The sequence below is a fragment of the Hipposideros armiger genome, unplaced genomic scaffold (assembly GCF_001890085.2).
Source record: "Hipposideros armiger isolate ML-2016 unplaced genomic scaffold, ASM189008v1 scaffold_920, whole genome shotgun sequence".
NCBI classification, from domain to species: domain Eukaryota; kingdom Metazoa; phylum Chordata; class Mammalia; order Chiroptera; family Hipposideridae; genus Hipposideros; species Hipposideros armiger.
This window is the reverse complement of record NW_017732270.1, coordinates 258,352-274,413: the sequence shown is the minus strand read 5'-3', so window position 1 is coordinate 274,413 and position 16,062 is coordinate 258,352. Positions and strand designations below refer to the sequence as shown.

The 16,062-nt window shown below is 41.1% G+C and overlaps 1 protein-coding gene across 5 annotated transcripts in view; it reads left to right on the top strand.

Annotated features, from left to right (window-relative positions):
• GHR (growth hormone receptor) overlaps positions 1-16,062 on the top strand; it is a 234,468-nt gene that overhangs the window by 104,555 nt on the left and 113,851 nt on the right. For all 5 annotated transcript variants that reach the window (XM_019630530.1, XM_019630525.1, XM_019630528.1 and 2 more), the window contains exon 2: positions 4,079-4,159. In XM_019630530.1, the coding sequence (XP_019486075.1) occupies positions 4,079-4,159 (81 nt within the window). The remainder of the gene's footprint in view (positions 1-4,078; positions 4,160-16,062) is intronic.

Here is a 16,062-nt window from a genome sequence, read left to right as displayed (position 1 = left end):
CTCTTGCTTTTTTCAGGATCAAAATAGCTAGATCAATAAAAATAAAAAAATTGAGGAAACATTATTTCTGGTCAGTTCAGCTGCCTTTTTTGGTACTTTGCCTTAACACCAAGTAGCCAAGACAGTCATGCGACCTTCTCCTCCCTCTAAACAATTCAGAACCCACATTTCTGATTTCTGTCAACGGCACCATCTTTCATCCACACATATACTATATACTGAGTCATTTGTGATAGACATGTCTCTCTTTATCGTCTCCTGTATCCAGTCGTCACCAGATCTTATCTGTATTTCTCAGTGATATTAAGTGAAGAAGGTATGAGGGGCAGATTTATCCTAAGAAAATCTGCTTTTGCACATGATTTACCTGTACCGAAACGTCTAGTGACTTTCTGATTAATATGAGTTGAAAATGTTGTTTCGGTCGGCCCTCCCTTGCCAACCTAATTTTATTCCTTTCTTTGTAATTCTGAACCTTGTTCACTATCTCACCAGCCCCCTCAGACTACTATCCTAAACTAATCAGAACCCAGACGCCTACCCAGGACATTGGCCCATAGCAAAAGTTCACCCACACCCTCTTACTTTTTCTTACCTATCACAATCTTATCTGTCATTGAGCTCTAATTTTAAGCCCCTCAATTCAGTGGCTGATTTTTCCCTACTCCGGCCTTCCATTTTTAGGTGTGCTACTGCTTTTCCCAGTTTCATGGGCCTGTGTTGCCTAATTCTTGAAGTCAAGAACCATGATTTTGATTACTTTTATATTCTGCATTGTGCCTCGCACCATGCTTAGCAGACACGAGTAGTTCAACAAATACTTGCTAATTTTAAATTAAAGAGAATTGAAACAATTGCTTTCTTTGCCTGGAGTCGGTTATAACATATTGGAAAAAATATATTTATTTAATGTCCATCTCTTCTCATGTGTTTATGGACTGCTTTATAGCCAAAGAATAAAAGTCATTCTATCACAGGCCTAAATAACTTAGAGGCCTCCTCTGCTGGGCAGTCTGCAGAATTAAAATCCACACCAGCTAGATCACACTGCTTTTCAGCTGGCTCTCCCTTGAGAGAGTGGGGAGCAGGCAAAATGCCTCAGGCTTTGAGAGTGGAAATGGTGTGAGTTTCATTATGCAAGAATTGAAACTTGTCCTCCCCCTCCCAAATGAAAATCTGGCCATGAGGCTATAGCCAAAGAATGCATAAATATCATTAGACACTTAGGGATTTTCCCTAGAAAAAAATATTGCACACTTAAAAAAATGCAATAGGCTAAGGTACAACTTGGTAGATTCCTCTGGACAATGCCTGCCTGTATTCCAATTATTATAATGGGGAAGGGGGAAAATGGGACTTTCTCCTGCTCACATCTGGCACATCGTTGATAGATTATATTAAAGTTCCAAACTTTATGTGTTGGCACTCTTCTTCTCTCCTCGGGACATTTTGTCTCAGCTAGAACCTAATAAAGAAGGATCCTCTCATCTAGAAACTGCCCCATGGAGCTCTGCAGAGATGAAGGGGGGCAGTTTACAATCCAATCAAACAATACCCATTGACCTAGGTGATGTGATGGCTCTAGAGAGTTTGCTAGGGGAGTATGCTAGGGGCTACTTTTAGACTCACCCCCACCCCACCCCCCGCCCGGAGTCAACAACAGTGGAAGGGGAGCCAGTCTCTAATGAAGCAATTAGCTCTTACTGAATCCAGCCACGTTTAGTTATCCTCTTCTCCGCTGTCACCCCTAGTAGAGAGTTAGAGTTAGCAATGCTCTCAGTGGCAGTAAACTGTTCTCATCTCCTATTTGGGAGAATAACAGTTTTAAATACCTCTCTTTTTTTTTTTTTCTGTAGGAGTGTGCAAAAATTTTCTGGTTAATTTTGCTTTGGGGATTCTGATTAATTTGTTTCTTTTGTGAGATAGAACCTGTTCTATCAAGATACGTTTGGCTGGTAAAGGAATTGTTTGGTTGAAGTGAAATTCATTAGCAGGCAGCAGTTTTCAAAAGTTCAGGGATGGAAAGGGGTCAACTACTATTCACCTGAAGCAAGATGCACTTGTTTCTGGCATCTGCCAAGCCTCTTTGAGATGTTTGAAGAAGTTACTTCCAACCCAGAGAAAGCACCCTTTGAGAAATGCACACCTCTTCATATCCTTAGTCAGCTGGAAAGCAAAACCCTCTGCCTGGGAATTGGGAATCTGTTACAACCTGATATTAGAGAGCGTATGCCAGAGAAGGCTTCTTTACCTGACACTTAAGTGTGTTGGGGGATGACTGCTAAAACTAACTATACAGAGTACAGTTTCTCAATGCTTTTCCTACTTAACAAATACTTTAAAAATAAAATTTTAAGGGAAGTATCTAGTTACCAACCTCATAGCATTTTCAGCCTATAACATATTTGTTTTTAGCCTTTTTATGTATTTCTGCTGGAGGCTTCAAACTATGATTCCATAGCCTGTCCACCTAGGAGTAAAGGACCTAGGAAAAGATACTCAGCGGTTCACATTTACAAAGTAGATGAGAATGATGCAAGGCCCTCAATCCAGAGCCATCCAGGTTAGGAATTTAAAACATCACCGTTACAACTACAACTCACATTTGAATGACATCTCGCAGTTGGTAAAGTGTGTTCGTCTGCACTGTCACACTCCATCCTATCCATGGCTCCGTGAGGCAGTGTTTGAGGGGCTCCTTATGCATGTTGGCATATACATGCATACTCAGACACAGGAAGATGCTCAGTTTATGTAGAGATATATTGTCTTAGAATCTTTAAGAATGTAAAATCATACGGAACCAAAAGAGATGATGGGTTATCTACTGTGTAGAAATGAAAGTATAGAAGATCAGACATTTTATACCTTTTCAGAATTATGCAGCCATTACCAGGGACCACACCGTTTCATTATCCCTGAAAACAAACATTCTTGTTCATCATTTAAGCCCGATTAGTGTGAACGGCTATTTCATTATTGTTAAGACTGTACAATAATAAAAATGAGACCAACAGAGGCCCTGGTGGAGCTAGCTAGCTCCCAGTGGGGTGATCAGGTATAACTGAGTGACTTGTAAGTCAGTGTAATTTTTATGGAAATATTGCAGCTCAGCCTTAAAGGAGTTGGCATTAGTTAGTTTTCAGATGGAGCAAAAGCTCTCCAGAGTGCAGTCTGCTGAGTTCATTTTAAACCAGCCCAGCCTCCTCTCTTCAGAGATCCTGGAAGTGGACACCTGGTTTATTTATTCCAAAGAAGCTTGTTTCCCCAGGTAAAGGTGTGTGTTGGCCGAGGCATGCTGATCTTCTTCTCCATTTATCAAACTGAGGGGTTCAAGGCGTGGCCAACTGGGATTCCAGATGGCTAGAGACTGGAAATGGCCCTTCTGTGAGCCTGAGGTGTTCACATTTGGGGCCTTTCAGAGATCACATGCCTCCTAAAACTAAAAACCCATGAGGACCCCGATGTCCTAAGAAGGGCACCTTGGCAGCACCGATGGTTTTTTTTTCTTTGCTTTCTCACCTTCTCCTTTAATGCAGCTTTCTAACTAAACCTCCTTAGGATGGTCTATTAGCACAGTATTTTGAGTGCTAATGGAGATCTTTTGTTCACTGGGAAACACACTGAGACGTTTCACTATTACAGTGGGTTGTTTTGTTTTTCCTTTTATGGCCTGTCCAGCTCAAGGCCCCGGGCTCGGTGATACTGCAGACAAGGTTTTCTATTCCCAGATCAAGTTAACGTGAACCACACCAGCCCTGTTATTGAAGCAGGGCATGGGGGTCATTTGTTGTGAGGTGGGCCTGTGGCTGCCGGCCAGGATGTGAACATTTCTAGTGTCCATATTATTTCCTGAGACCAGCACTCACAGGCAGTAGAATGTATTACAACCTGCTATTGGTTGTCATGAAAATTATGACAATATGAGACTCTGGAGCAATGAAAGACTGACTAGGATTCCTTCTAGAATGGACACACATGTAGCTCCTTCATGGTTTAGCAAGCCTTTAAACAGTATTGAATGATAACTGTCTTCTTCTAGTTGGCGTCACCTTATGTGTTCTTTTTGTGATTGCAGGTCCTACAGGTATGGATCTTTGGAAGTTGCTGCTGACTTTGGCAGTCGCAGGCTCAAGTGATGCTTTTTCTGGGAGTGACGGTGAGTTCTGCTTTCCCATCCCCAGCCCCTGTGTTTTGAAATCACACTGAACTTTATTTGTTAAATCTAAGTTTTTTGGATGATTTAATTTTTTAAAAATGTAATTTTGAAGTAGCAGCAAATAGGAAACTTCTCTTGGCTTTAAAATCATCAACTCTGAGGACTTTTCTGTGGATGTTTTACAAGGAATACAGTAGCCAGCTTTGGCATCTGATATTTTCATATCGAAAATAAATGCTACAAATCATTCTGAGGGCATTTATGTTGAAGGCAAGCCAGGTCTCTTGGTCCTGGGCGCTGGGAAAGATACTGAAATTGCACCGAAGTGTTATTAACCTACTGCTCACTCAGGCCGTCTGTGATTGAGGACATCATAGCCTATTTCCAGAGCTCACAATTAAGGCCCCTTAATCACATTTTCTGTGAGTGGAAATTGCAGGTTTCAAATAAATTTCACCTCTCACTGTCTGGGTGGTTGCCATTTGGCTAAGTTTGAAGGGAGAGATGCCTTAGATAGCTAAATCATGTATGCAGAGGTCATGAGCTTCCTTGGCCATCTCTAATTCTCCTTACTAGTAGAAAAGTCTCAATCTGTTCAAACTTATGTCTCATAGCAGAAATAATTGGAACAAGAAAGGGTAATGAAAGGAAACGAGAAGAAAGGTTTTTCTGTCCAGAAAGACAACTGTGCTCATATAGAGGTGGGAGACTTTCTAGCAGATTGTCTTGAGTACTTGATTTTTTTTTCCTTGTTTGGGCTTCAACAGATGAAAGAAGCCATGTATTTCTCCTATGTTATGACACCACATTCAGTTGCTGCTTTCCAAGTAGCTAACTCCCCTACTCACCGGGCAACTCATGTTGGAAAACATAGTTTAAGAGCAGAGGTAGTGCTTTAAGATGTCCTCCCTGACCTTTGAGCCAAAAATAAATCCATAGTAGTGAAGTGCTGAGGGTGACCAGGGTCACTAAGAAAATAAGAAGGGTAAAATAGTGTTATTTTATCTCTTACAGCAGTTTAAAAATATTTATAGAAAAGAAGTCATAATTGTTTGAAATATTTTTGGTTCCCTCTGGTGTTATAATGTCAACATTATGCAAGTCAAACATGGAGAGAATCACAAGCTCCATTTCGGCAGCTTTTCCCATGGCTGGTTTTAGACCCTGGTTCTGAGCCAAAGAATTACAGCTGAGATCCTCTTCTATTCCAGAGTCAGGGTGCCTTAATCTCCACTTTCTTCATTAAGGTGACTTGCACGCCACTGGGGAAGGCTTGAGGCATCTTAAAAACCTGTGAAATGAAAAGCATGGCAAAGGACAGCTTTAAAGGTATATCTTTAAAAATGTACTCCCAGCTGAAAGAGTGGAGCTCGAGTTACATTTTAGACCTAGAGAGTCTGCAAAGAGCATCTATTTCAGCTGCTCTGACATTTTGGCGTGGACATAAACCTTTAACTTCATAAGAGAAGTGGAGCAAACAGCATCATTAGCTGACTTTATGTTTGCCTTGTCTTTTGCTTTTCCATAGCTTCTTGTTTGCTTCATTTCTTTGTTTGGGAGGACCCAGGCATACGAAAATGCAGTGGTGTTACAGTAAACACAAATCAGGTAGCCTACGAGTACTTGCACATAGTAAGTAATTTAGCAAAGAAAAAAATGTGTTCCTCCCCTTTCCCTCTTAGTGGGCTAACCAAAATTTCTCTGGAATATGTGGTTACTGCAGAATTCTACCTTAAAATGGCCTGGGGATTGTTAAGGATGAGGTTTACGTAAGAAGGTGTGGATGAGCATGTTTGAACATGAGCACGCGCGTGCGTGTGTGTGGTTGCCAGTTCTGGCCATTTATTTGGTGGGTTTAGCCAAAGCAATCACATGACACCACATGGATTCCATCTCAGATAACATTCGTGGGTCATGTGTTTCTTTTACTGCCAGGTCCACACTGTAGCCAAATCATTTTATATCTATTTTCTTTCCCATTGTAGAAGGCAGACTAAAAATATAGGTGAGGATTTAAAAAAGTGAGGGGAAAAAAAGTCACTACTGTAGTTTCACCATCCATTCATTTGAACTGAGCCTGGTCAGTGAAAGATGTGGCACTGCTGAGTAAGGGATCTGGGAAGCGTCACCTGGAGAAAAGTCATCCGGAAGCTGGTAGAAGATGACAGATCTGTATCCCTGGGGAAGGTTGACATTAGAAGTCTTGAGCAGGGATTTTCTTGCCCGGGCAGATGAGCAATTAGAAATATACTGGCCCAGAGAGGATTTTTTTTTTATTATTAAGTCTAAATGCCCTATGGGAAATTTAATGAGAACTAAACATGAAACAGTGCCACCATTGTATTAGCTGAAGTGTTGCAATAGCGGCTCTCATTGTCTTTCATCCTTAATATTAGTCTCTACGCCTGCTCCTCAAGGCAGGTCACAGAGTCGCAGGGAGAATTTCTTATTCCAAAATCAGGAGTGACCGATCATACCTCACTGTTGGAGGGCTTCACAGGGTTGAACTGTCAACTGGCTACATCAAAACTGCTGCTCCTGGGATGATGGTTTTAATGAGAAATGTATGTGAAGATTTGCTGGACATGAGTATTCTTCCAAGGAGTGCCTGTTACAAATTAGCTTTTATCTCTACTATTTCTGTCAGTCCACCACTGAGAATCCTCTTGGACCTTGGCACCCTAAGGTGGGAGAGGGAAGTCCGTCCCCTGAAAAAACTCCATCTGGTTGGGATGTGTGGAACTTCTGGAAACTAAGGAGAGACTGTACAGCTTTAAGGTCTAGATGGTGTGACGAATACAAATGATCAAGATGCTCTGAAAACGAGTATATCAAGGTGGACTGGACTAGTTAATTCAACAAATTCAATGTGCATATATATTTTTAGAGCTTTCTATTTCAAAGATTGAACTTTGGGCTATGAGGAATACAGTGATTCTTCCCTCGAGGAATTTATCATGAGTTAGGAGATCAGGAATATACACAAAGAATTACAGGATGAGGCAGTGTCTATTCACTATGGAAACAGTGGCCTGAGCTGCACTGGAGTGAGGAGAGGAGGGTCACTTGTGGCTCTAGTGAATTAGAGAGAACATCATAGAAGAGGTTGATGTTATTTCAGCAAAAGCTAAAATAGATACTGGGTTAAGACTTCAAGTCTGAGAAGATCAGGAGGCAACTACAGGAGCAGCTGATGTGATCAAGGAACAACACAAACAGAAGTGCACAGATACAGATACAAGGTGTGTATGGAGAACAGTTCATACAGTTACTGGTTTTTACTGGTTTTATACTGTGCACAGGACACTGTACGAGGCAATGCATGGCTCTAATTCACACATTTCGCATTCAACAGGTATTTTTTGAGCACTTCCTTTGTGGAAGGCATCAGATTAATGTGGCCAGAGTATGTAGTACCTGAGCACTGTATTTGTAATGATTCCCTCTGGAAATAAACGTAGGTCAATAGATTTGAGTTAAATTATAGAAGGCTTGCAGATGGTACAGCTTCCTGGGAAAGACAAGTCTTGCTGGGCCTTAAAGAATGGGTAGTACAGTAAAACCTTGGATTGCAAGTAACGTGGTTTGCGAGTGCTCCGCAAGACAAGCAAACATTTCTAATACATTATAACATGGTAAACAAGCGGTGTCTCGCAATACAAGTAGTTTGTTTCTGGAATGAATTATGCTTGCAAACCAAGGTATTACTGTATTTGGAAAGGAAGAGAAGGGAAAGGAAGTGAATGTCATAATGAACAAGTCATAGTTCTTCTCAAAGTCGTAGGCCAGGCAAAGGGGCTAAGTTCATGATGGGACATTATCTATGTGTCATATTTATATATAACATATATAAAATTTATGTATAATATAGTATATGTATGTTTGTGTACCCATACACACATATATATATAGTGGCTTGCAAGCAAAGCACATAATTAGTATCTTATCACTCTAAAAATTATAAGGAACTGCATCATTTTTATATACCTGTCAAGGTAAGAAACTTACACTAGGTGTGAGATGCCATGTCCTGAAGGAACCAGGATCCCTGAATCCATGTATGTCAGCAAGCCTAGGTCACCAGGTTCTCCTGGTGTCACTAACAGCATTGACGGTGGAGTTCAGCAGGCCACAGCAGACCAGGTTACAGAGCTTCTGGCCTTGTCTATTGAGATGGTGTCAATGGAAAATATAAGCATACGCCTTTGCAGATAATGACACAAAACAGTCTTTCAGCAAATATTTGTCGAGCACTTTTATGGATTCAAGTACGAATTTTAAATTTATGTTTCTGCTTCTGAGGAGCTCATGGCCCATAGAAGAGAAGACAGGCAAATGAATGTAATTTAATCCTGGTCCCCTTAGTTGTTCTGAAAGAGTTTTAAGCAGGATAATAATACTGTTAGATTTTCATTTTGGAAATGGTAGTTGTAACAGAATAAAAGTGAATTTGAGAGAGGTGAACACAGAGGAAGACGACTGTAATAGGTCAAGAGAGAGATGACGTAAGTGTGACCTTGGTGGTGAAAGATGGATGGATCACAGACAGATGTTGAGGAGATGGAATCACCAGTACTTGGAGTCCAATTACATGTGGATTTTTTACTTCAGGAATTGTCAGAGCTTTCTGAGTCTGTCCATTTCTAAGGCTCCACATTTTTAGTTAATATTATCAACATCAGCGATGACTCACTTTTAGTACAGTGAAGTCCTGGAACACAGCTCAGCCTATTAGCAGTGAAGTGGTACTTGCACGCAACAGCTCTGTGGGAGAGGAAATGTATTGAGCCTGATGACAGCAGAGCATCTAAGCCATCTCCATTTTATACCATTTCCCAGAACTCCTACCTGTGCCTACTACCCTGGGTCCCACCATTGTCTGCTCACCTCTGCAGTGTGGCTCCTGTTCCTTGTAACTGCCTGCTTTTCCATAGCTCTGTACTCCTAACTTGTCATCAAGCCAAGTCACCAGCAGCCACAACCCCTGGGACCACCCTCATGTTTCACAAGCACCAGGCCCCACCAGGCCATTTTGGCTTTTCCAGCAACACTCACATGGGTATTTAAGTAATGCTGTCGGTGGTATCATCCTCAAACCCAAAGCGAAGCTTCCTCATCGGCTGTAGTTAGCAGCATAAAGGCAGTGGTAATGTGTGACTTAAACACACTGAAATCTGATGCAACTGATCCTACAAACAGAGGGCTCCTCGGTGCTCTGTCTGATGCTTACTGTACAGACCGGGAGGCCCAGAGGCTTGGAGCACTTCTTCAGCTTCAGCTGCAAATCAGAGTTTTCTCGTCTGTATGTCCTAAGTCTGTTCAAAATGAATCCATGGTATTTTATCAGATACATCCCTCAGGAATCTCTGTTTTTGTTTACTTAACAACTTACTGGCCTTAAGCCTTAACCTTAACTAATTACATTTCCGTGGCAGGCTCGCAGGTGCCACAGCCCGGTGGATCATGTCCCCACCACGAAAGGCATGTTTCAGGATCTTGTTATAGAAGCTCTCACCAAGAGGCAGGACTCGGGATGGGTGAGGGGCAGGGGAGGGGAGGAAGGGAGGTGACATTTGTCATGTGTCCCTCTTCTAAATGAAATTGTAATGACATCTGTGTTTCAAGTTGTGTGACAAAGTCTGGATAGAGCTTGAAATATATGCAATTTAGTTCTTTTCAAGTGATTGACAAAATGACCACTGCATACTGTGTCATAATTATTATGGATTTAAAACTCACTAGACCTTAAAATCCATGAAGGATGTTTTCTTCATCCCTGTATTCCTATCCTCCAGCATTCTGACACACAGAGGAGATCTTCTTTTATTTGTTAAGTGAATGAATGAATCAGCATCTAAATCCTGACCTGGGGCTTTCCCAGTCATGCCCCACAATTGTCTCTAATGCTCTCTATCTCTAGTCCGAACCAGAACTGGGTTGAATTAGGATCCCCTTCCATTGGGAGGAGTCTGGAAATAGCTATACACTGCAGAACGCAGGACAAGTGGCCTCCAGGAAGCCCCACACATCCCCGAGCCCTACTCTAAGCCCTGCTTTGTGTGCTTTCTCTGTCAAGAGAATGGTCTCATTTTCTTGCTGTATACTTCAGATGCCACCTGGATCAGAACTCTGCCCTGCACACCAAGGCCTCAGAGCCTGATGCCTTCCTAAGTCTTGTCAACCATTTTCTGGGTGACTGAACTCTGTACCCTATGCACCAGCCACTGGGCAACATCCCGCATTGAATAAACCAGTCACCCAGCATCATACCCCTGACACCACCTTTATCTGTGCCCCACCTACCTGATTAAAACTTCTCAAATATTGACAGACATAGAGAGATATAATGAGGCCTGCAAATTTCAAATCCAAGTTTTCTCTGCCCCTTTGGACATTGAACTTGAGATTATGAAAGACCCTGATTAGGAATTGTATGGATAGCTGGATCAATTTTCCCAGCCCCATTCCTTAAATATCAGGTCTTTCTAATTTTTCAATAAGAGCCCTTCTTCAAGTATTAAACTCTGAAAATTAAAAGTCCAGCTTATATTGATTTAGTCATTAACTTCTTAATCTCTGAATATGAAAAACCACTGGTATTTTGTGTACCCTCTCATTTTTTTTCAAAACTTTCCAAATTTGTGTAACAACAAATAATAATGAGCAGAACATTTGACTTCTAGGTAGCCATTTTCTTAGATGCTATGTGTAAGTACTGATAGGTTCACATTAGTGGAAATTGAATTCGTGATATTTACCATGCTATATTTTGGGGAGCCTTGGCTTCCCCAAAAATAAGAGGTGATTTTTTAGGACAGGACCATTTTGTGGCTGCCTGACATTTAGGACGTATCCTCTCTCCTCCTCTACCCAGCCATGATCCAGCAGCTTCCTTGTTAGAACAAGAGGCACCATGCTTTTCTCAACAATAGCTAATGATGAAAGAATGTGTTGTGGTGACAGTGGGGTAAGAATGTCAGTCAAAGAGCCCTGGCCCGTGTCAGGGCACAGTTTGACCAGATCAGCTTTCGAGGAGTAGAATGTTGTGAAGTACCCAATGTGCCATGCTCAGACCTAGTTAGGTTTACAAGCTGGTATATGACTATGCCCGACTTACCTTGTGAGCCGTGCCAGCACCATACTCTCTGGATGTTTGCTATGAACCTCATAAGCATGGCTGACTAGCTCTCCGTCCTTTCACAGCAATCACTAAGCCTGACTTCCTGGAAAGCTCTTGTGGAGGACTAGAAAGACCTAGATTAACATCTGCATATCCTGGCCATATTTGAATGTCAAACTCATGAATATAGCAATTGCGGTTGTGAGAAGCAAAAGTATAGCTATTCCCCCGTGTGACCCAACTGTCTTTATCTTATTTCTGTTGGATGGGTGCTTAAAAATCTGTATTCTCAGATCTAAAAAACTCACTTTAAGGAGAAAATAGAAGAATATTAAACACAAAAATAGAAGGATATTAAGTGCTTTCATTAACATAAGATGTATCTAAAGTGAAAGTACACCCTGTTGAATTTTGGGGGTTGGGTTGGTTGGGAGTAGGTTGCTATGGCAACTGATGCTTGAAAGCAAGAGATAGAAGGAAGACTGAACTTCCAGACTGAAATGAGGAGACTGTGGCCACGGCTGAGCCCACAGTTGGCATTCAGGAAACACTGTGTAGATTACTGATGGATTTCTACAGTTAGTTGACAGGGGAGCTTGGTTGGATCTGCATTTGAGGTGGTTATGCATGATGTCCTCCTACTGTGATCTCACCCTTGGCTATCTACTTCCTTGGAGCAGCCAAAAACTTAGAGTGTCAGAGGGTAGAGGGCCAGTGGAAGCACTCCCTGGGAGAGGAGGACAGGCTGGTCAGGGGGCCTTGGCTGGTACCCAGAGAAACCACAGAGATGTGTAGGGATAAGACCAGTAAACAAGTGTCTACCAGTCATACCTGATTTCTGTTTCCTTCTCTGCCATGGTCAAGATTAGGGATTTTAGAGCATTTATCTTGGACTTTGAACTGCGTTTGAATCCCAGCTCTGCCATTTATGAGCTGTGTATTCTTTTTTAGATTGAGTTCCCCAGAAGCCAGATGCTGAGACAAGGATTCAAATGAAAGTAAATTATTAGAAAAATGTTCCAGGGAGAAACTGATAGAAGAGTAGGGAAATGAGATGGAAGGTCAAAAAAAAAGACAAACAACAACAAAAACACGAGCAAGGATGCTATATCAGGTACAGTCCCATGGTGGGGTAGGCAGTGGTGGGTATCTGTCTCAGTCCCCTCTGGAAACAATGTGTCAAGTTGTCCACATGAGCCCTCAGTGGGTGATTAAGGGCTAAACCCAGGAGGATGTAAATTCCAAGACGCTATCAGTTCTACAACTGCAGGTCAAGATGACTCCAGTGGCCATGAGCAGCCAACAGAGACACAGGTGCTGGGTGGGGAGTGAAAGTGCAGTCTGTGCACAAAAAAAAAAAAAATGGCTAAGGGAGCTACCTGAGCAAAGCATTGACAGCATCTGCTATAATCATTTGGGTAATTTCTTATACTCCCTGAACCTGAGTTTTCTTATTTGTTAGACGGGAGGAAAATAACTTGTTTAAAGTCATTAGGAAGTAACACAAGTAAACCACCTGTTGAGATTACACAGGAAAAGCACATACGTATTCAATAACTGGTAACTTCTGCTGGCTTCAAGTTGAGTTACTACAAACCCTGAGGCCTAAATAAATGTGCAAACTCAATAGATGTGTAGAATTTGATTTATAACTTTACATGCCTTAAAGAAGCAGTTCAGTTGTATGAGGAAGCTGTGGAAGGAAGCTAGAGATCATTTAAATAATGACACCAGAGAACTGTCTAGAAGAGGATTCTAATGTTTAAGACGTTTTCAACAATAGAACTACGAAATGATGGCATAAACTTTTATAAAATTAGACTAACTATATTTATAGTTTTAACAATGAATGTTCAGAGGAGAGGTTTGATAAAACCTTAGTGCTCTAGTTCTTGTACTCTTCGTATTAATAAGCTTAAATCTGATCAACATAGTAAGTGGGTCTGTAGTGAGTTGGCTCCGACGCTGGGAGTGCTACTGGGTGGATCAGTTCAGTTCAGGCATCATTCATGGAACATTGACCCTGGGGCAGACACAATACCAAAAAGAGTGAGGCATGGTTCCCCCGCTTAGCCACCAGGTAGACTGGCGATGCCGAGAGACAGAATTAAAACCAATTGATTGCAATAATAATGGGAGCATTTTAGTGGATCCAGTTTTAAGTACTTTATACTTAATGCCTTAGTGAATCCCCATATCAATACTAAAAGGAAAGTTCCATTATTACCCTGTTTTAGGTAAGGACAGCAAGAATAATTATGTAACTAGTTTACATAACTAGTGAGGCAGAAGTACAAAGTTCAGCCCAGGCAGTGTGACCCCAGAGTGCACACTACACTGCCTCTCGTGTCCTAGGAGTCCCATGGTGGCTGACTAATTATAGTGCTCACCTCTGTAGGCATTTCTGCTGATTTATGGAAGTTGCATTTGTTTTACACGATCAGTCTAGCTAAAGAATCGTGTCATGTCAGAAAGACAGGTGGTGATTCCATGAACTCCTTCTGTAAATCCCCTAAGATTAAGTTTAATGTAGCACTTAAACTTGCAGTGCTGGACCTCAACATTTCATATATATATAACATGTGTGTGTGTGTGTGATATTTGTATATATGTTATATCTGTTGTGCATATATATATATATATGTGTGTGTGTGTGTGTGTGTGTGTGTATGTGTGTGCATATATGTGATATATAAAATTTAATGAGGTGTGCGTACTTTCTTAAAGTAAATGGGCATCTCCCTGAGGCTAAATCAGTAGCCAAGATTTGAGGGGACAGGAGTCACCTCTTCCCCTTTGGAAAAACTTTGTGAAAGGTACCTCCTGGGCCACTGAACAACACCTTCTGCTACTGTCCAGCCCTGTTATCTACAGGGCTTTCCCCACCATTCTAGGGTGGTGCAAGGACTGTCTTATGGAGTCAGCTCTGGGTTTGCTCTCCGGTATCTGTCATTCATGAATTATTCATGAATGCAGAAGGTGTCAACGTAAAGGAAAGCCATCTCCCCTCTCTAACATGTCTTTACTTGCACTACACATAGACTCGCTGGTATACCATATGCTTTTGCCTGTCTCTAAATCCTCCTTACCCAACCTTTCCCCATCCTCGTAAGATTAACATTCCCTATTTTGTATGTAGGACTTGCATTCAGTATAACATTGTTCTTGTACCATTTGTCTGATAGGATTTGTCTCTATAAATCAGTGGAAGTGAAACAAAGCTTATGAAAACAAGTCTTCCATTCACTAGAATTTCTTTTTTGTGTTGCTCTTTTAGAAGAAAGGCAAATTGTCAGAAAAGATAATTGCATCAAGAAGTTATTTAAAAACAAATGGGGATGTCTTCTTTGCCGTTAGTGAGCCCATCTAGTGGTGATGGGGGAGGGGGAAAACATTAGCCAGTTAGCAACTCTGGGTTATGAATCCAATTGTCAGTAATCAGCTCTATGGTTATGGACAAACGCTCTTAAATTTCTCCAAACTCAGTTGCTCATCCATTAATAAAACTTTACAGAGAGAAACATCTAATCTGTCCCTTGCAACCCCAGAATTACTTTTTCTATTATTTCTTAGATATAGATGTGGTATTCTGCAAAGGGATTTCCCTCATACCAAACCCTTGTGATAGACCTTTTTCTCCTGGGCTTTTTTTTTTTTTAATCAGTTACTAGAGTGAAGATGAGGAAGGCAGGCTAATCAAATCTGCAGATGATGCAAAGCTAAGATAGCTAATGTGCTAAATGATAGACGTAGGAGACAGAATATTTTGACAGCCTATAGCAGTCAAAACTACCGAGGGCCAAAACTACCAAGACAAAATTTGATAGGGATAAATGTAAAGTCCTGTGCCTAAGTCTTTTTTTAAAAAAATCAATTTCACAAATGAAGGAAGTGAAAGCCCTGGTTTACAGCAAGTCCTCTTAGAGATGTGAAATTATTTAGTTCATTGCAAGTATAATGTAACTAGACTGCTACAACGTAGCTGCCAAAGTAAACTGGCTCAGGCTGCCTTAACAGAAAGGGAGAATCTGGGACAAAGAAAGCCACACTGGCCACAACATATCTAGAACAATTTGGTGAGTCACAGCCATCAAGATTTAAGAAGGATATTAACAAACCGGAACAAAACAGACTTGATGGTGAAGACTCTTGAAATCATGTGAAAGGAACTGGAGATATTTAATTTGAGGGTGATGAAGGAACAATGACAAGATACTTCTTTTAAATGTATCATGTGGAGGAGGGCTTTAACTAATTATTTTTAGACAACATAGTAAAATAGTATAATATACCAAAACATGTGGACTTTGGGAATCAAACATATTTATGTATGAGTTTCATTTCTGTCAGTTTCAACTCTGTGACTCTGAGCAAGTTACTTAACTTCTCAGCTCTTCCACTTCTCATCAATTAAACTAGAGATAACAATACTTTGCTCAGAAAGCCATTCATGAGAATTCAGTGAGCTAGCTGCTGAGAACCTGGCATACGAACCTGGTTACTGGCACGAGTTAGTTTTCAGTAAAGGCTCCTTTTTGTTTACCTTCTCTTCACGAGAAGAGAAACAAGGACAATTAAATAGCTGTTCAAGAAAGTACTTTATACCTACAAATTCGTAGTCACAAAATAATCACGGGGATGTGAAATGCAGTATGGGGGATATAATCAGTAGTGTAAAGATTATGTAAGATGTCAAATGAGTATTGGACTTATCGGGGGGGATCACTTCATAAATTACTTGTATATAAATGTCTAACCACGGTGCTATACACCTGAAATTAAT